Genomic DNA, 19,598 nt, shown 5'->3' with positions numbered 1-19,598 from the left:
CTTCTTATTACAAAAGGGTTTTTCAACAGCAATGGTTTAATTTCCCAATTTTTTCTTAGTAGGAGCTGATTCCAAAAGGTGCCTTAGAACGGTTCTTGCAACCCTAATTCCTTTAAAAGAAGTAAAGGAGGCCTATAGATTATGAAGCACTGACACATTCCCTCTCTGAAAATATATCACCAATAAGCCCTTTCCGCCATTACTGATAAAAGGTACATTGTATGATTATGTTTTTCAGCCACTTCTTCCAGGTGATGTTGAGTGTCAGTATAAGCACCAAACATCTTTCCACTTTAATGCTTCCCCACTGAACTCCTGGAGGCATACACTGTATAGCCCGCAAGGACATGAAATAGAAAGTCTGTGTAGCTTATGTCAGCTTTGGTATGTATTCCCCAGAGTGTGAGCAGTAACAGTAAACTACATTAATCATTTCCTTCACTGCAGTTTAGGACACTTTATATGACATAGAGCCTCTCTGTTTTAAAGGCTAAAATCTAATTAAATATTAAATATAGCTAGAAAATAGTCTCAGTATGCATTGATGCAAATGAGTCTACCAATGGTGCCTACACTTGAAAAGATTGTAGACACATAGTTATGTTTGTCTGCGTTTATATTGCATTGAATTTATTTTGCTACCATTTACAGGTTTCAAAATGCAACGTGAATTTTTCTGTATAAGTGCATATATATATATATATATATATATATATATATATGATACAGTTAGTTTGCAAACTAATGTGTGTTTTAAGCAGTTTAAACATAGTTATCCAGAGATGTTTGCATAGGAAAGACAGCCATGTGAAATTCTTGAATTGTATCCAACGCGTTAGATACTGCACCTGTGCCTCCGTTTGCATTGCCTGGAAAGTATCTCTGTTACTAAACTGAGTGGGCCCCCCGGCCTAGTTTTATTTTGAGATAGAGTCTCACTGAGTTGAGTTCACTTTGTAACTAAGCAAACTTTGAGTTTGTGATCCAGGATGATCCTGAGAACCACGGGGATTACAAGTTTGCTGTTACCAGGCCCAGCTTCAGTGCTGTTTGACAGTGTAAAAAATAAGACACTGAATAGAATAATTTATTTAGTAAGCATTCCCAGCTGATAAGTTCTCATCTAAGCTCAATTCGTGTTATACAGAATGCGTTAGATGAATATTGCAGGTGAATTGACATTGAAAAATGCCAAAGTTGCTATTTCGTTTGCATCATTTTATATGTTGTTCCTCTTTACAAGTTTCGAAGGAGTTCATTTTTAGAGATTCAATAAACATCTTCCATATTTCCAATTTTTATTAATAAATCAAAATGTGACTAGTGAGACCAAAATTGACACATTGTTAAGGAACCTCAGGTGAGTTTCTACAATGAGACTTCAAAAACAAGTTAGATTTTTCAGGTTGCCTGGTACCCTTCATATTTGTAGCGGTTGTCCACCATTGGGCCCATTCCTTTAGCATGGTCTATACATACCTACTAGGAGCGAGTGCTTTTTCAATCACTGGAAACACAACAGCAAGTAGGCCATGTAGCCTCGCCCTAGTGCAGCTTCCACACAGATTTATGATATAGGTTGGGGATCCCGAAACCATATTTTTCATTTTTAAATTTCACTTGTGCTCAGGATTGAACTCACTACCAAACAAAACAAAACAAAGCCAAAACGGAAGGATTGTTGTGTCAGCAAGTTTAGCTTGCAGCTCACATGTTTTCTGTAGCAGAGCCTCAGAAAGCTAATGTGTATAAAAGAATATGCCCAGATGTCATGCCTAAATGCTCCTACAAATTGTTCAAAAAACACGTCCTAAGTGTTAATGTCAAAGATATCAATAGATTCTGACTGAAGATTATTTCTGAAGGCAATTAATTAAATTCTTAGTTGTCTCTAGTCACCTCTGGATCGTCAAACCTTACTCCAAAACAAAACAAAACAAAACAAAACATAGTGCTAGGGGCATACTGAGTATAAACCAATATACTTTCTTTTTGTTTATAGATTTATTATTTTTATTGTATGTGTATGAGTATTTTGTCTACATGTATGCCTGTGCTCCATTTTCAGGCCGAGTGTCAATGGAACCCAGGAGACTCCTTGGATTTCCTCTGGAAATAGTGTGACAGACAGTTGTGAGCTGTGTAGGTGATGGAGCCCACATCCTCTGGAAGAGCAACAGATGCTCTTAACCACTGAGACATCTCTCTGGCCAAGTCAATAGATTATCAACTTGAGCCATCCCTGGTTAATAGTCGGGTTAAATATTTGTCCTTACTGATTAAAATTTAAAGAACAATAAATCGACTTACAAAAGGTAAATTTAAACTCAAAATATTCACATATATGATGGCTTCTCTCCCAGTTATCCCCACCTCTCTGTGTATTAGGTATAAAGACAGAATTGGGAGAAGTATTGTGAGCATTCCTGGTGATGATTTAGGAGTAAAGGGAATGCTATGAATTCTGAGAACAACTAAATAAAACGTCTTGTTTTAAATCATTGGATCTAAAAAGGAAAGAAAGAAGAAAGTGAAACAAAAATTGCAGGAGTTGCTGATTTCATCTAGTTTATGAAGCTAAGTAACTTCTGATTTTTCTTGAAATCAGAAAGGAATGGAAAGGCTACCACACATGGCTACCACAGGCAAGTCTTATCTGCACTCAAGATGCTCCTTTGAAATAGAGAACAGACTTTGATTGAGACTCGTTTTCACCCGTTTTTCTCTCTGCCTTCGGTTGCAAAACCACACTCTTACTACTTCTTTCTCGAGATTCAATTCTTCAGCCATCCGCATGATCTCCTGCGAAGAAGGTTTGCTGTGCTCTCCAAAGTGTCTCTCCAAAGCATCCTTAGCGGCGATACTGGGGGAGGGGTGTGGAGGGTGAGGGGAGGAGTTGGGATAAAATTATGTATGTTTCTTTCAAGGAAGCTCTTGGAAGAATAAGATGAAGTTTAACTCTCTAAATATTACCACGAAGAAGTAATTTAAAGATTCTAAAAGCACACGTGAAAGCCAAATATATGCCTATGAATAAGACAGAGGCACCCTTACTCTAGATAGCCTTACCAAAATCACAGGCACAAACTTGGGAACCCAATTTCTCGCTGTTTCACCTTATGCCACAAGGGGGCACCAAGTTCTTGACAAAGAAAAGACATTGTGAGCCTTTCAAAACGCAACTCCCCGTGCCTGCTCCTCTCCTGCCTCAGTCATCCCCATTATTTATAATACAGGAAATGGATAATTGACAACTACCCTAGACGATCCTTTTACTGTTTCCTACTAGGACCTTCCAGAACCAAAACATCACGAAAAATTATGCTTCATGTTGAGATGAAAGAAGTCACGTGACACCTTGAGCTCGAGACACTCTGATGTCTCCTTTTGGTTTTTTTAGTTCAGATACTGCACTGGCAGAGCAAGGACTTGTATCTCCAAGGACAGCAGTGAATTCCTTGGTTTCCAGTTTTAACCAAAATGTCTCTCTAAACAATGAATCACACAATACATATTCGCCCTTCAAATGTTTAAAAAATACCATCTTCGTTTCTCATAAATTTAATCTTTAAAAACATTTTTCAATCATATATATTCACCCCATAATTACTGCTCTTATACTTAAACACTGGCTCTGTGTGAACACATTTTTTATTGTTCTCTAGTAGATGTAGGATATCAGAGAAATACCTGATAGTTGTCCTCCGTTTCCTCTTCCTTTCGTTTGCTCCCACTTTTTCATTGTACAAAGCTGAAATGTGGAAAGGACAGAATAATACAGTAAGTTTAAACTATCATTCTTTGGTTTCAATTTTTTCCAAATAATGCCATGCAAACTATAGTTACTCTGCCTTTCTGTCTTAAATATTTGCAATGTAGGTCGTTTTCTATTACATTGCACAGGGGAAAAAGGATTAAAGCAAAATAAATGTAGATGTCACAAAGATAATTCTTCTATAAACCCTCCCTTCACTGCCTGTTAGAATACTCATTGTAAGTTTGTAAATGTATCCAGTCTTTGTGTGTGTGTGTGTGTGTGTGTGTGTGTGTGTGTGTGTGTGTGTGTGTGTGTGTGTGTGGGCATAGGAGTCAGGTTCTGTGAAGCCAGAAGAGGGCATCAGGAGCTGGGTTTTAGGTAGTATGAGTTGCAGGATGTAGGTGCTAGGAATTGACCTCAAATCCTCTGCAGGAGCCCTTATGCTCTGGGTACCCAATCTATCTATCCAGGCCCCAAGTCCCATTCTTTCCCAAGCCTTGCCACTAGGACAAGTAAAATTGTGTGTGTGTGTGTGTGTGTGTGTGTGTGTGTGTGTGTGTGTGTAGCTTTTTTGATGATCTTTATTCAGCAGACTGGTGTGATCACTAATAACAGGTTGTAAAAGCAGTCCCTTTAAGTTACTCCAAGATAACAAACATGTAAACGTTAAATAATATTTAGCACTTGGTGCTGGGGCCTCATTAATTAGGAAGCTTCCCATGCAGGATCCATGCATTTATTTCTATACTTATACTACATTGTTTTCTCCCTATTCACCAAGACATTTAGTTTTCATTTGAAAGGGTTAAGAAGTCTTTGAACTCCCTGCGTGAGCATGCATTCTGTCACCCTAGTGGGTTGTTAGTGGCCACACCACAGCACAGGCTGAGGAAGTTGCTTCAGTACCTCCAACCTGCTCAGCTTCCTCCAGCCACTTGGATAAAATTGCTTTCAGTTTGCAAGCATTTTTGAAACTGAGCTGCAAGTTTTCAAATCGACAGATGGTTGTTTGACTGAATTCGGAGCCGTGGACGGCAGCCAGAGCTTCGCCCACGTTTGTCTGGGTGTATCCTGTGAGAGGGGAAGAGACATTAGCTCCAACTTCAACAGGAAGATCAGCGGGGGTCCATTATCACACACGTTGGATCTTTGTGAATTGCTCTCTAAAACTTCTTTTGTTTGACAATTTAGACTCATCTAGATTTAGAATGGATTTGCAAAGTCCATAAATCTGTGCCTTCCGGTTAGTGCATCACTGTTCAGGTGAAAGGGACTCATGTGTGCACATGACAGTAACACTGAACAGTCATGAGTATGACCTAACACTTTATAATGATCCTAGAAATTCCAGATGTTTTTATGATTATCAAATATGACACCTGCTCAAAATATTTGACCTATCGATTTGGCAAAATGCACAGTGATAGACCAAATATGGTTTTATATAAGAATAAAAATCTCAACAATATATTGTTACCCAAAATAAAACTAAGACTGAGGCTTACTTCACCTTCAAACATGTCATTCATGAAGGCTGTCTATGGTCTCACATTTTTATGCATAACTCCATGCATTTACTATAATACTTGGTAATACATCTGTCCCCCAACAAAAGGTCCTTATCGATTGCCACAAAGAGTTCTAGACTATAAAGTTTAATAAGCCATCAACACACAAGTTTAAGCATCCATAAGGATATAAGCAGGACTGGAAATAAGTGTGATAATGGCACCTCCTGCTGTTTTTCCCCATGTCATCATTACATCTTATGTCGGGCCTATGGCTATATACCTCTATGTATAATATGATGGCTTACAATATGCATCAGTGGATGTCACTATAAATTACCACAAGTTCAGAGGATTGACCTATCATTCCAACCTATTAAAAAATACATTTTTTCATGAATTTGAACCACAAGTAATTGTCGTGATTATTGTATTTTAAAAATACTTTTCAGTAGAAATAAAAAGCGACTTTGAATAGGCAGTTCAGAGAAAAAGAACTACAAATGGTTACCGAACGGGAACAAATAACAATTTAATTTAAAGTGAAATTTAACATTTTGAGTGAAACCACACTACAGCGTCACTGCCTTTTAGGATTCAAAAGATCCCACTGATCCTTCAGTGTTTTTTACTTAGTTCTGTCTTGTCATTTGCCCTGGGCTGAAAACAGAGGAGGTGTTTGTAGTGGTGAAATCCAGTAAAGAGGAGTGTGACAGTGTCTATTAAACATGTCACTGTTTAATCAATGATTTGGCACTAACATGTTCTATTCTCACAGTTCATATAGTGCACAAATGCATTTATAGAGTCACCAAGTGTGAGATTGTTTTTATTACTAAGAGATTAAAAGGATGTAAAAGGCCAAGTTAAATAAACTAGTGTATTTATATTTATAAGCTGGCAGTTAATAGATACACCCCAAGTGAGCTCTTAAAATGTGCTCCAAAATATGCATGCACAAAAGAATATAGGCAGTTACTTATAGAGGTTTAAGATATCTCTAGAAAGGTACCTGAGAACCTAGCCCAAGTGAAAAGGAAAGAGGAAGAGGAGGAGGAGGAGGAGGAGGGAGGGGGGGGAGGAGGGGGGGGGGAGGAGGGGGAGGGGGAGGAGGGGAAGGGGGAGGAGAAGGAGGAGAAGAAGAAGAAGAAGAAGAAGAAGAAGAAGAAGACGACGACGACGACAGTGTAACGTCATTTAGAGTATTTCATCATTTCAGATCCTATGAACTAAGTATCTCCTTGTTCAAGGAGATATTAAATAAAAGGAGCACTTTAAAGCTAATCATGAGGTATGCTAAATTTTAGGAAGTAAGATTAACTTAAAAATCAGTGCTTTTATCTTGTTAAGAATTTGTTTGTTTTAGTTGTCCCAGTTGGACTAGATTAAGTGCACAGGAGAGATAGGGAATGAGAAATGGCTCGAGCTTTGAAGCAAAGTAGAACATAATTCACAGTAACTAGAGTAAGGATTTGCAGATGAAATTGTTTGATCTGTCACAGTCAACAAAGGCGTACCTAACTTAATTCTTCTCACTTTAAATTCGTTGGCAAACTGCTCCAGTTCTCGGATTTCCGGGGAGTCCATGTCTATTGGCTCTTCCACCAATTTACTTTTCCGCCTGAGTTCCTGCTTAAATTCAGAGGCTGTTGGGTCCTCTGCCAGCAGAGGCTGGTGCAGGGGAGGAAACCCGTGACTCAGGGTGTGGTCTGGAAACTTGTAAAGACAAGGGGTTAAAGTGCCTGTGGATAAAGAGAGAGGAAAGGATGGTTAGAAATTATGTCTGTTTATACAAACAACACTGTGTTCGATCCCAGTGCTCTTGACAACAATTCTGAGTTTGCGTCTGAAGGTAGGGCCCAGGCTGCCCATGAGCTTGGTAACTCTGATCCCTCATTCTCCCAGATACTCCGATCACTTGTGTTGCCACACTGATTCGGTCTTAGCTTTTACAAGTTACCTTAAGCTCAGTCTCCTAAAGTAGAAGCCAGAGTAGGTGGAATGAAATTACCTTCCGCCTTTCCCTGAAGAACAAAGCCAAAGTTAATGTCAAAGGAGGAGAAAGATCTTAAATAGCTGAGTGTATAAGATTCCATTTTCTTGTAAAACAATATGCAGTCCTGAGATTCTGACACGTGGCTAACCAGATAGCGTGCACTGATCTCTGTCCTCTTAAGTTAGTAAGTGGCTACAGTCAAGAAAAGACATAGTTGGACTGCATACTACACAGATAAATTCTTATAACTGGGAAACTAACCTTAAAGTACTACAAATATTACTGGTTTGATCGTAAATGCTTAACTTCAGAGTGAAAATGAGCATGATTTTTAAACACAACAAAGACAGATAAACTTATTTTTTAAGCTGATTTCATGAGTCAGAGAAACAAAAGGTAAGCTTAGAAGCTCTATAAAATTTTGTGAAAAGCTTTTTTAAAAAGTAGATACTACGATGGAATCAGTTTCTTTTTTCGTAATTATGTAAAGAAAAGCAAACATAAAATCCAAAGGAGGGGATAATTCTAGACCCAAAAGGGAATTATCTGTAGTTTGCAGTGTTGGCTTGACTTTGTTGCAGTATGTCCTAGTAAAGAGGAATACTCTGGACATTTTACAGGTTTCAGTGTTCATTTGAAAATTAGATTAGACCTCAGTTCAGGATCTTAATGTCAGGATGGCACACAAAAAAAACTTTCATCATATTTTGTTTCACCTTTTCTTCATTGACCAATTACTATTTTTATTATTGAGGATTTCACTTCTGTTCATTTTAAATGTCATGTATCACAAAAATCTGAGTAATTGATTAGTCTCCTGAGTATAAATAATACTTAATAGCAACTTTCATTGATTACATACAATATTTATTCTCAGAAACATATTAAAAAATTAATAGCCCTCAACTTCACCCATAAATTAAAGCAATTAGTAATAATATAATACATAAAGCTTCCAACAATATATAAATATTTAATAATAAATAGTAGTGTAAGTCAGCAAGTTATTAGCTTGTTTATATAAGAAATAGTAAAATTCATCTCTATCCAATAGAATACATTATTTTTTCTAATGAAAATTAAACATGTCAATTTTAAGAGTTTAAATGAAATAGCATGAAGTAAACTCAGATACTCCACAGGTGTGATAAAAGGTTAAGAGAAACTATCCTTTTCTCTTTAGATTTGTGTGTGTGTGTGTGTGTGTGTGTGTGTGTGTGTGCTTATTCACATGTACTACATGTATCCACACCTGTGGATGCCAGCAGAGAGCGTTGGCTCCTCTGGAACTGGGGTCAGAGATGGTTGTGAACCACCATGCGAGTTCTGGAAACCATTCTTTGGTCCTTTACAAGAACAGCAAATGCTATTAACCACTGAGCCATCTCTCCACCCCAAGAGAGAAACTATTTTTCTTGCTAAAAATGTACTCTGCCTCTGCTTTTATAAATGCAAATTATCCAGTAAAGTAGATTTCTGGTTATCTTTCAATAAGAATGATGCTCCACGATCTGATTGTAAAGAATCCTGGCCATTATTTTCAATTCTTTGAGCCCACGCAGTCCTGAGGTACCATAGGTCCATTTAAAAGTGTCAATTTCATGCTAGTCAGCCTCCTTTTCTATATAAAACTAAATGAGTTAGGAAGGACGGGATATATATCTTCCCCACTGATTCCAATTTAGGAGGTCTCTTATAAAGTAATCAGTAACTTCCCTTCAGATTAGGAGCTGTCTTAAGTACACAGTAGTCACACGAACTGAATTCCACTAACTTAGAACAGATGCTACGTTATTCTCCAAACTTCTGTACTCAGGTAAATCATGCAACTTTCTTTCAAAGATTTCCGGAATGTTTGGCTGCCTCTATACAAACTCTTCAGATCTATAATGATTCAGAAAGCACCTGAGAGCATGGCACTCCCGGATAATTCAAGAGCAGTTTACTTATTACAGATATTCTCAGAAATCCAACATGAAACCACATTAGAGTGGAGTCAGTGAAAAACGAGCAGAAAATACCAAGTTCCTAGGTGTAGTAAGCATAATAAGAGGAAAGACAATATGTGAAACATAGTTTTTTTTTTTTTCATTACATAAAGTATCCCTCAATATACCCTTAGGGCCACCGCTTTCATAGAACCAGCCTTTCTTAGCGATTCATCATGGCAATTATCAATACAGTTCAGACAGAGTTTGATTCCTACTGTCTGTGAACATGCGGAGTGATGGGACCGTATAAGTAACACAGTCTTTTTCAAATCCCTTCAAGCCCAGATTACTGAAGAAGGCAGTAAGCCCACACAGCAGAAATCTCAAAAATGTTCCTCAAAACATTGCTAAAGCAACACTGTAATTAGCCTGGACAAGGACCCATGTGCAAGCTTGGAAATGCCAGAGCCCTCGCCATACTCCCTTAGGTTTTCATGACGTATACGGATCCACCTTGGCCTCTCTGAGCTGTTCTGTATGTCTTTATGTGTGGTGCACATGTCAGAAGATAGATGAATCTTTCAAAGCAGGCATAGGGGACACAGGTAGAGGTTGCCCTGTAACATACTGACTCAGCCCTTCACACCATTGAGCAAGTTGCTCACCTGCATGTGGCTAGTTGACAGCACCTCAGGTTAAGGACCTGCAGCCTTAAAAGAACAAACAAGAGAAGGTGAGAGATGCTCAGGACTCAAAGAAAGGGACCTTAGATGAAGCATCCTATAGTGGGGAGAAGGAACTTGTAGAGTCCACCTCAAGTATAAAGACAGGGCATCAAGTGAAGACATGGGTTTGCCATCCCATAGTCTGACCCAGAATTGTTCCTGTCTAAAAGAAATGCAGCCAGCTATACCTCTCTTGGGCATATACCCAAAAGATGCCCCAACATATAACAAAGACACATGCTCCACTATGTTCATAGCAGCCTTATTTATAATAGCCAGAAGCAGGAAAGAACCCAGATGCCCTTCAACAGAGGGATGGACACAGAAAATGTGGTATATCTACACAATGGAATACTACTCAGCTATCAAAAACAATGACTTTATGAAATTCATAGGCAAATGGATGGAACTGGAAAATATCATCCTGAGTGAGGTTACCCAATCACAGAAAAACACACATGGTATGCACTCATTGATAAGTGGATATTAGCCCAAATGCTCAAATTACCCTAGATGCACAGAACACATGAAACTCAAGAAGGATGACCAAAATGTGAATGCTTCACTCCTTCTTTAAAAGGGGAACAAGAATACCCTTGGGAGGGGATAGGGGGACAAAGTTTAGAACAGAGGCTGAAGGAACACCCATTCAGAGCCTGCCCCACATGTGGCCCATACATATACAGCCACCAAACTAGATAAGATGGATGAAGCAAAGAAGTGCAGGCTGACAGGAACCAGATGTAGCTCTCTCCTGTGAGACACAGCCTGAATACAGTAAATACATAGGCGAATGCCATCATTAAACCACTGAACTGAGAATGGGACCCCCGCTGAAGGAATTAGAGAAAGGACTGGAAGAGCTTGAAGGGGCTTGAGGCCCCATATGAACAACAATGCCAACCAACCAGAGCTTCCAGGGACTAAGCCACTACCCAAAGACTATACATGGACTGACCCTGGACTCTGACCTCATAGGTAGCAATGAATATCGTAGTAAGAGCACCAGTGGAAGGGGAAGCCTTTGGTCCTGCCAAGACTGAAGCCCCGGTGAACGTGATTGTTGTGGGGAGGGCGGTAATGGGGGGAGGATAGGGAGGGGAACACCCATATAGAAGGGGAGGGGAAGGGGTTAGGGGGATGTTGGCCTGGAAACTGGGAAAGGTAATAACAATTGAAATGTAAATAAGAAATCCCAATTTAATAAAGATGGAGAAAAAAAATGCAGGGACAAAAATGGAGAAGAAACTGAAAGAAAAGAGGTCCAGGGATCAGCCCAAATTGGGATCCAGCTCAAGGGGAGGCTAAAAGACCTGACACTATTACTGATGCTATGGTGTGCTTTCAGACAGGAGCTTAGCATGGTGGTGGTAAGAGGTCCAACAAGCAGCTAAAAGAGTCAGATGCAGATACTTACTTCCAACCAATGGACAGATGCTGGTGACCTCTGTGGTTAAATTTAGAAAGAAGTTGGAAGAAGCTGAGGAGGAGGGTGACCCTGTAGGAGGACCAGCAGTCTCAATTAATCTGAACCCCAGAGATCTCTCAGACACTGGATCACAAACGAGGTAGCATACACCCACCCCCATATACAGCAGAGGACTCCCTGGTCTGGCCTCAGTGAGAGAAGATGCACCTAACCCTCAAGAGACTCGAGGCCCCAGGGAGTGGGGAGGTCTAGTGGGGTGGTGGGGGGTAGGGAGGGACATCCTCTTGGAGACAGGGAAGGAGGTATGGGATGTGGAACTGTTGGTGGGTGGACCTGGAGGAGGCTAATGACTGGACTGTAAAAAAAGATTGAAGATAATTAAAAAAAAAAAAAAGGATGCAACAATGCATGCCTGCACTGTAACTGTGCACCGGAACAAATATTTAAACATTTCCCCTCATTCTGCCCTTTTTACACACATGTTACAAGCAAATCATATGTTCGAATTTGATCCTCCTTTCTTTGAAGACTGCACATATTGTATGTAAGAGACTACTCACCTATTGTTTCACAAAGTAAGTTTAACTGGCACACCACCATGCCCACGTGCCCAGAACCACGGTCTCGCCACAGTACAGTGGGGTACTGGAGCAGAGAGACTTAGGGTGTTTATAATCTTGCTCATTGTAGAAGGGGCTGTGAATCATCTAGAAGGCAAAGGCACCACAGTGCCTCTAGAAAGCCTTTCCAGAGGAATGGCCAGCAATCTTCAGAATGACTCTTCCCTGGGCAACCCTATCATCTTGGGATAACAGAAAAGAAAAACAGGAAGAATAACAGAGAAGAGAGAAGGAGAGGGAGAAAGGGGAGATTAAAAAAAAGAAATTAAAGAGAAAAATACGAAGAATGAATGAGAAGATTTCTATGATTTCGTTTCACTCTCGGAATTTTTTTTTCTTTTTCTTTCCTCTCAAAATGTACTTTTAAAACAAGGGCTTGCCTTCCATTTCTAAGGAGGCTTAGCTGCCGTGCCACACGACCACATTGGTTTCTTGCTCTTGTTCTTTGCCATGGAGCTGGCATGCTTAGTTTCTCTGAGATGGTGGAAGCTCTTATGCATGTTCCCTACCCTACAGTCTGCTTTAGACACCAAGAACAAATGGAAGCAAACGCAGAGACCCAGGAATCCGAATGTTGAGGTGTGTTTGTTTGTTTGTTTGTTTTTGTTGTTGTTTTGTTTGGTAGTTTTGTTTGTTTCTTTTGTTTGTTTGGTGTTTTTTTGTTTGTTTTGTTTTGTATTTTTGCTGGTGGTTTGCTTCATTTTTGTATTTTTAAGCAGAGATTTCGAGGAACATTTGTAATTCCCTCATGTGATTTGTACTGAAGACTAATGACGTTATATCTAAATACTCAGGAGTAGAGAGGAAGAAGTAAATGGCCACAAACCTATCTGAGGAGAGCAAAAGAATAATGCTGAGTTGATGCAAATCTACTGCACCTGGGCAGCCTCATTAGTTAGCAGTGCAGCCTTTCGCTGTTTTCTTTTCCAGCCAATAATTCCCTAGTTCACCGGTGCCTAGATTGGGGGCTACAGGAAATTCATCTCAAGATTTAAATCTTCCACATCAACCTGGAAAAAAAAATCTCTGTAGCTTGTCCCTTCCAGTGAGTTAACTTAACAAAACCCTAAAATGAATGCATCAGAGTAATATAATAGCCATATTAAAACAACTCTACGCCCTTTGAAACAGTAATTTGGGTAGCTTCCCCTCACAGACTGTAAGATACCCAGCCTGCCCATAAGATGCTTCTGTAGATTTTGAGGGAGTGACTGACATTTCAGAAAATCCAAATGACACAGCTACATTTCTATTGTCTTTTTATATACCTTTTGTGCCTCATTTTTTGAATGGCTGTATTTTATGACTCACTTTGTGCAGCTTCCCTGGGAATGAAAGCAGAAGAAATTCAGATTGGCTAAGATTTAATCTGCCACGAAGTGCATGCTAATGTGGAATATATGTCAAGAACCAGACCGGCTGACAAATTATAAAGCATATAATATTTTAATGACATCTCTCCTAGAAATATTCAAATATAGTCTCTCTGTACCATGGTGAGGTTTCATTTTAGTGACAAAATATAATTTAATTTGAAGGCTACAATGATGCCTCTAAATCTTGGTATTACAATTGTGTTTATGATGTCACTAACCAGACTTTGGTAGAGTCTTTCTCAGGTCCTTTCTATTTGACTATATTAAGATCAGGATGTCGGGAAATGGAAAAGGTATGTGGAGTGCTGTCAGCTGTGTCTTAATGGGACCCTGGCCCCATTACTAATTTGGAATACATTATAGGACTCTGAAGGTAACTATAAACTCTCTAGACAACCGTGGACCACATTGATTCAGTACAAGGGAGATGTTACCCAAAGGAATTAGGGCAAGACATCATTAGCCCCTACTCTTTGACTGGTGTGTATGTGTATAACCGTGAGTGTGTGTGCACGCGCGTGTGTGTGTATGTGTGTGTGTGTGTGTGTGTGTGTGTGTGTGTGTGTGTGTATAAGTGTGGGGGGTGGGCAGTTGGTTGGTTTGATTTTCATGCTAACTCAAGTCAAAGGGCAAATGCCACCTCTCTTGAGGAAATATAGAAACTAAAGGTATGCAGGGATTCCTGGTAATCACTGTGACAGAACTTCCCTCCAGCAGAGCGCGGCCTCTGACCATGTGCCTGTTACCTCTTATTTAGATCCTCAAGATTCTGTGAAGGCTAAAGATTGCATTCAACTCCCATCTCCGACAGCTATTTGAACATATTTTACTAATTCATAGCAAATATTGATAATCAACGTGGAAGTTGTTCTTTTTTTTTTAGGAATACTGATTAATTAAATTGCATGTAAGTGATGAATTTTAAAAGGAAAAAGTCTTGGCTTTAGATATTCCCTAAACGTTAAAAAGAAAAACCAGGTTGGAGAGACAGCTCAGGGGTTCAGAGCACTGGCTGCTGCTTGAGAGCTAGAGAACTTCTTCCTTATTCCCAGCCCCTCACCCATACTTACAACCGTCTAACTCCAGATCCAGGGCAGATGAGAGCCTTCCCAGGCCTCTGTGAGCAATGTGTGCAAATGATGCACCTACAGACATGCAAACAAAGCACTATGCAGGTAAAATAAGAAAGAATGCATTTTTTGAAAGAAAAAAGTATTGATAGGCAATAACTAAGAACACAGTCTTTAATGTTGATGGGTAGGACAGAGAGTTGAAAAAGAGGAAAAGAATAGGAACAGAATTTATTATGTAAAACATTTTTCATTAATTAATCAATTTACTTTACATAGCAGTATCAACTCCCCTCCCTTCTCAGAACCCCCCTCACCTCTCCTCTCCACATCCTCCCATCCCCTTCTCCTCTGAAAAGGGTTAATAGAAAAAGATTTTAAATAAAACATTTTTTTAAAAGAATGAATACCAGCCTCCATTTTACAATAACAGTTTAAATGCCAATGTACTTAGAATGGTGTTTAACAAAATGTAAAGAATGTTTTATTTTAAAAATCTTAATGTTTTATGGAGGAAATCTTGATTAATGAATTAAATTATTTGTTCCGTTTTTATTTCAAAATTCTAAGCACACCTCTATGTTTCTCTGTGTGTAATTGTTTACTTGGAGGACAAACATAAGTCAGCTCCAAAGATTGCTTGCATATTTGACCTTTTTCTCCAAAATCTCCACTGTCTGTCTGTCTCCGCTTCACTTTCCACACTATCTTCTGTCTTGGTCTTGATTTCTCTCTGATGAGAGTTATTTTGCTGCCGTAACAACAAATACAGACCACTAAAGTATCTCCTTGAGCACAAGCTAACGAGTAAAACTCTGTGAACAGCAATCCATGTTCATTTAACCCAGTAAAATGCTGTCTTTGGCCATGCCCTGAGATTAAGTATTGATTTGTGCATGAGTGGAACTCGCAGGGCAGGTGGTCCCAATTGTAGACAGCCGTTCTGCGAATGTGTGTACACAGACGATACCGGTGTGCCAGAATTATGCTTGAAAGAGGTATGGCTCACTTCTCCTGAAATGTGTGTCACATCGCCTACCTCAGTAAAGACTCAGAAGCAGGCCAGGACCGCCAAATCCTGAAATACCCATTGCTAATGTCTCTGAATGTCAGGCTAAGCCTTCAATTTCTATTTTATATTTATCTTTATCAATTACACAAAAAAGCAGTACACTGACAAAGCCAGTGTTCTGTAAACTGGTGACTGATGGAATAGCCACTAGACTCACAAGACTATTGGTGACTGGCATCAAAACCAATTTAGCCAAGAAACTGAAGTTTAAATTCTAATGTCAATTAACTTTCATTTAAATGTAAGTGATCACAGGAGTCTACTAGCCAGTATAGAATTGCTGCAGGGAATCCCATAAGGGCAGTAACAAGTGGTAACTAGCAGTTTAACATAATTAAAATTTAAAAAAAGAAAGAGGAAGAACAAAAAATAACAGCAAAACCATATAAAGCTCGTGCAAAGTTCAGGAACAGGAGTGGAGAACTGTGGAGAACAGGGCCATCGGGGTCATGGTATTTCTTAGAGCCTCATGCTTTATTGAACACCAGGTGGAGACACTCCAGACAGTGACAGATCTACCACCAACGTTCACGCTGTAAGATCAGAATTTCACATCACAGTCTTCCCTCCAGTCTCTCTGGCCCGGGAAACTCAACACCGTTTCCCCCAATGATACTACACGTAAAGGTAATGTTTCTTACCTGCCATCACTCCGTAGGTGGATGGCTGGTTTCCATAATGACAGGAAGGCACAGAATAATGAAGTCCTGTCGCTGTATTTCCCATCGTGGTCATCGAGAAATATGTGTGCAAACATTTAGGAGTTTGGATCAAAGACAAAATAGACGGGACTGGTAAGAAAATGTATGAGGGTTCAAGACACATTCTACTCATTTCAAGATTACACATCTACATGATTTTAAAATTGTATTTTCTTCACTGAGAGTTTTTGAATAAGCAAATAAAATCAACCAAGGGTTGTCTTAAGTGATGAAATCCTAAGTCATCAAACTAGATTGCAGTGTGACCTATGTTGTGGCTATAAGTATCTCATGAGGAGAAATGAGAGGATGGTGGACTGTAATATTCCTGCAGATTCCATATAGGGTAGATATTATACCACAGTCATTGGAAAGTCCTCTGGACATCGTATGTATTACAGTATAGTCAGGAGCTTGTCTCTGAAAAAGTGACTACGTAATTCGCTCTTGAATTGTCATAGCAGATAAATCTGCTCATTTTCTTTACAACTTCGTCTACTAAAGAGATAATAAGTAAATATCTTCTTGTTTAAATACAATCCTAAAAGGACTGCGGTTTTCAGGGTTTCACGAAGACCCTGTGAAAGTGTCTACTGCAATAATGTTGGTATTGAAACCGTGGCTTGTAGGTGTTCTGTATGCTCACAATTGATAGCCAGTCCAAAAAATTTTCTTTATTGCTGAACCTCATAATCTCATTAATAATTCCTAAAATTAATGTGCATTTAATAAGATATGAATTATAAAATGTGTAGGAAGCTTTAAACACATTTCAACAAGGTTTTTCACCAAAACATCTACCAGAAAAAGTTTCACTGTGGACTTGCTTACTCACTTTTCTCTCTAACCCTAAATATAATAATATAATGTAGTATAGTACATTAATATTATAGGTAGGTTATTATAATAAGCATAACAAATGTTTTTGGATAAATAGCATAAGAGTACATGACTAGGAGTATTTGAGAATAGTAACAAGTGGTGTAGAGGTTAATGACATGCCTTTTCATGGAACAAATGTATTTTGTCTAAATATACATAATATTATTTGTAAATATCTGCATAAATTTCCAGCTTGTAACCGATATTGAACAACACGAAATAATTTTACCATGTAATGGTAACACAGAACAATTTCACCATTCATTTCCAAAATTCAATGAATCTTAAACACATTTAATACCCAAGGCTTTCATTAAAATAACTATAATTCCTTACTTAATTAGATATGTTAATAGCTATGATTTTATAGGAAATTATAAATTATTTAAAAATCATTTAAAGGAAGTTTTGTAGACTGTTTTGTATTTATTGAATTCGTGAAAGTTACTTGATGTTTGTTTTGTTTTATTTTAGAAAGTTCAATAAAATGTAGGCTAATTTATTAAGTGCATTGTTGAACATTTTTAAATAAATAAAAAAAACTTCAAGTTAGATCATTTTGTTATATCATTATTTCAATCTTAAATTTTACATTGCTGCCAATCAATTATTTTCCTATATTTAAAGAAACAAAATATCATTGTCCTAATTCTCAGTTTATAAAATATATTATTAAATATAATCATTTAAATTATTACCTTTTTCATCTTACATGATTCAGTATACTCCCCCAATCACCTTTTAAACTAAACTATGGTAATCTTTAATAGATAAGTGATGTTGCCTGAGTCCAAATATTTAACCTCTTCATTATTTCAAATCCAGTCAATGATGGGTGATTAATGTTCTAGTTATCTTAAAAGGTTGCTTAATTGTTTTACACAATAATATTAACACAAACGTACAAATATATTTTCTACAAATAAAAAACTTCATTACTTCATGTGATGTAAAACACTTTAACAAATGAAAGTTGAATTCAGATTGTTTCATGGAAGAAGTTTAGTCCAAGGCTCTGGCCATCTGTAAAGCAACTCGAGACCAATTGTCATTGCATAAAATACAAATGTATTCGCAACACACATATACTTGCTTATGCCTGAATAATGTGTTTTGATCCCCAGTTTAATTTTTATTTTGGATTGTTAAGTAAAGACAAATTTAAAAAGTTATCCCTAGAACTCAATCTTGAGAAAGTTTAACTCTCTCAGCTCTAAATATTCTCTTGCTTTGTTTGCTATGATTACTAATAAGAATTTATTAAAATGTAATTTTAATAAAGCATTTAATTATTTTATTCATTAAAGTTCACTTCAATTGGAGTTGGAAAATTTGTAGTTATTTTTATAAGGTTTATGGTTGTTTAAAGAAGGGAACAAATATAATTTTAAAAAGAAATACATTTTTATATAAAGTAGTTGTACCGAGTTAACATTAAACTATCTTAGAATATTTGATTTTGTTCTCCATCCATAAACATTTCTATTAATATCATTTTCGGAGTGGAAAATACACTCACTATTTGCTTATGCAGGAAATAGTTCTTCTGGGTTTTAAAGTAAAATCAGTAAGTGATTTCCATAATTAATATTTTTAATTCTTAGGTAACTGGACTTTTACAACATCCTTAATATTTAACCAAAGCAAACTGAAAGGGAGAAATGGAAGAGAGATTATTCACTAACAAGATTCATCGCATCCATTCTGAAAGCTGTAGGCCCAGCCATGGAGGTCAGTACCTGTGGACATCACGTTGGTGGCGTGGTTGGAGGCTGGGAGACCCTCAGCGGCACTGTGGTGCATTCTCAGAGGCAGAGCAGCAGAAGCGTCAGAATTCAGAGGTATAAAGGTATCAGCCGAGGTGAAAGGTTGGCAACTCATTCCCACAAGAGAGTAGAGAACTAAGACGCACCGCTTGCCAGTCCGCTTTTATTATATTACTGTATCAAAGGGCCGATTCACGGCTCCCTATTGCATATATACATCAGGGCGGCTCTGAGGCACCAGGAGGTGCAGGCTAGTATTTATACTCTGAGGAAATCCATTTATACATGTTAATAGTTTTTTCCCAGGAGTGTTGCTTTGTTAACCCGAACTGTCTTTCTTACCCAAATACTATCTGTGCCCAAGGAGAAACCTGGTTGTGACGTACGAAGTGAGGAGAAGGCAAAAAACAGAAGCTTTATTTGACGTCAATAAGTGGGAACTTTAAGAGAGAGTCAAGAACTTTGAAAAGGTGTTTCTCAAACTAATGGTGTGGCAATGAAAAATAGGTGTCTTTTGGTTTCTAAGACAAGAAAACTTTTAGATATGAGATGTTTACCATTTTGCTAACTCTTAAATGATATTGAAAGTAGGATAAAATGAGGGAAATGCATACTAGATAATTTAAAGAAATGGTGCACTTAAAAGCCTGTGAGGTGGCCCAGTGGTCAAGGAGCTGTTCACACAGCTGGACGGATGTGAGTTCTGTACCTGGAGCCCATGTAAAGGTCGAAGGAGAGAACTAACTCCATACAGTTGTCCTCTGC

The 19,598-nt window shown here is 38.3% G+C and overlaps 1 protein-coding gene across 2 annotated transcripts; it reads right to left on the bottom strand.

Moving 5' to 3' along the window:
• Positions 1 to 1,281: 1,281 nt before the first annotated feature.
• Pou1f1 (POU class 1 homeobox 1) lies at positions 1,282 to 19,268 on the bottom strand. Of its 2 annotated transcripts, none has more exons than XM_032899408.1 (6): positions 18,807 to 19,268; positions 16,126 to 16,197; positions 6,783 to 7,007; positions 4,664 to 4,828; positions 3,691 to 3,751; positions 1,282 to 2,863 (listed from the first exon to the last, which is right to left on the bottom strand). In XM_032899408.1, exons 1-6 carry the CDS (start codon positions 18,946 to 18,948, stop codon positions 2,653 to 2,655), a joined length of 876 nt encoding a protein of 291 aa, XP_032755299.1. In that variant the 5' UTR covers positions 18,949 to 19,268; the 3' UTR covers positions 1,282 to 2,652. The 2 variants fall into 2 exon arrangements, with proteins under 2 accessions (XP_032755299.1, XP_032755298.1); XM_032899407.1 differs by having other exon boundaries at positions 1,285 to 2,863; positions 16,126 to 16,275.
• Between the last annotated feature and the right edge of the window lie 330 nt (positions 19,269 to 19,598).

This window comes from Rattus rattus, chromosome 4 (genome assembly GCF_011064425.1).
Source record: "Rattus rattus isolate New Zealand chromosome 4, Rrattus_CSIRO_v1, whole genome shotgun sequence".
Classification (NCBI taxonomy): Eukaryota; Metazoa; Chordata; class Mammalia; order Rodentia; family Muridae; genus Rattus; species Rattus rattus.
Note: the sequence above shows the minus strand (reverse complement) of the source record. Positions and strands in the feature narration are given on the sequence as shown.

What these genes read in the sequence shown, in the direction of transcription:
- Pou1f1 (XM_032899407.1), bottom strand. Translation starts at nt 18,948, where the DNA reads ATGAGTTGCCAACCTTTCACCTCGGCTGATACCTTTATACCTCTGAAT. An exon ending in CACCAACGTGATGTCCACAG is followed by an intron (nt 16,276 to 18,806) that starts GTACTGACCTCC and finishes TTTTCTTACCAG; the next exon opens with TCCCGTCTATTTTGTCTTTG. An exon ending in AGTGAGAAGAATTAAGTTAG is followed by an intron (nt 4,829 to 6,782) that starts GTACGCCTTTGT and finishes CCCCTCTCACAG; the next exon opens with GATACACCCAGACAAACGTG.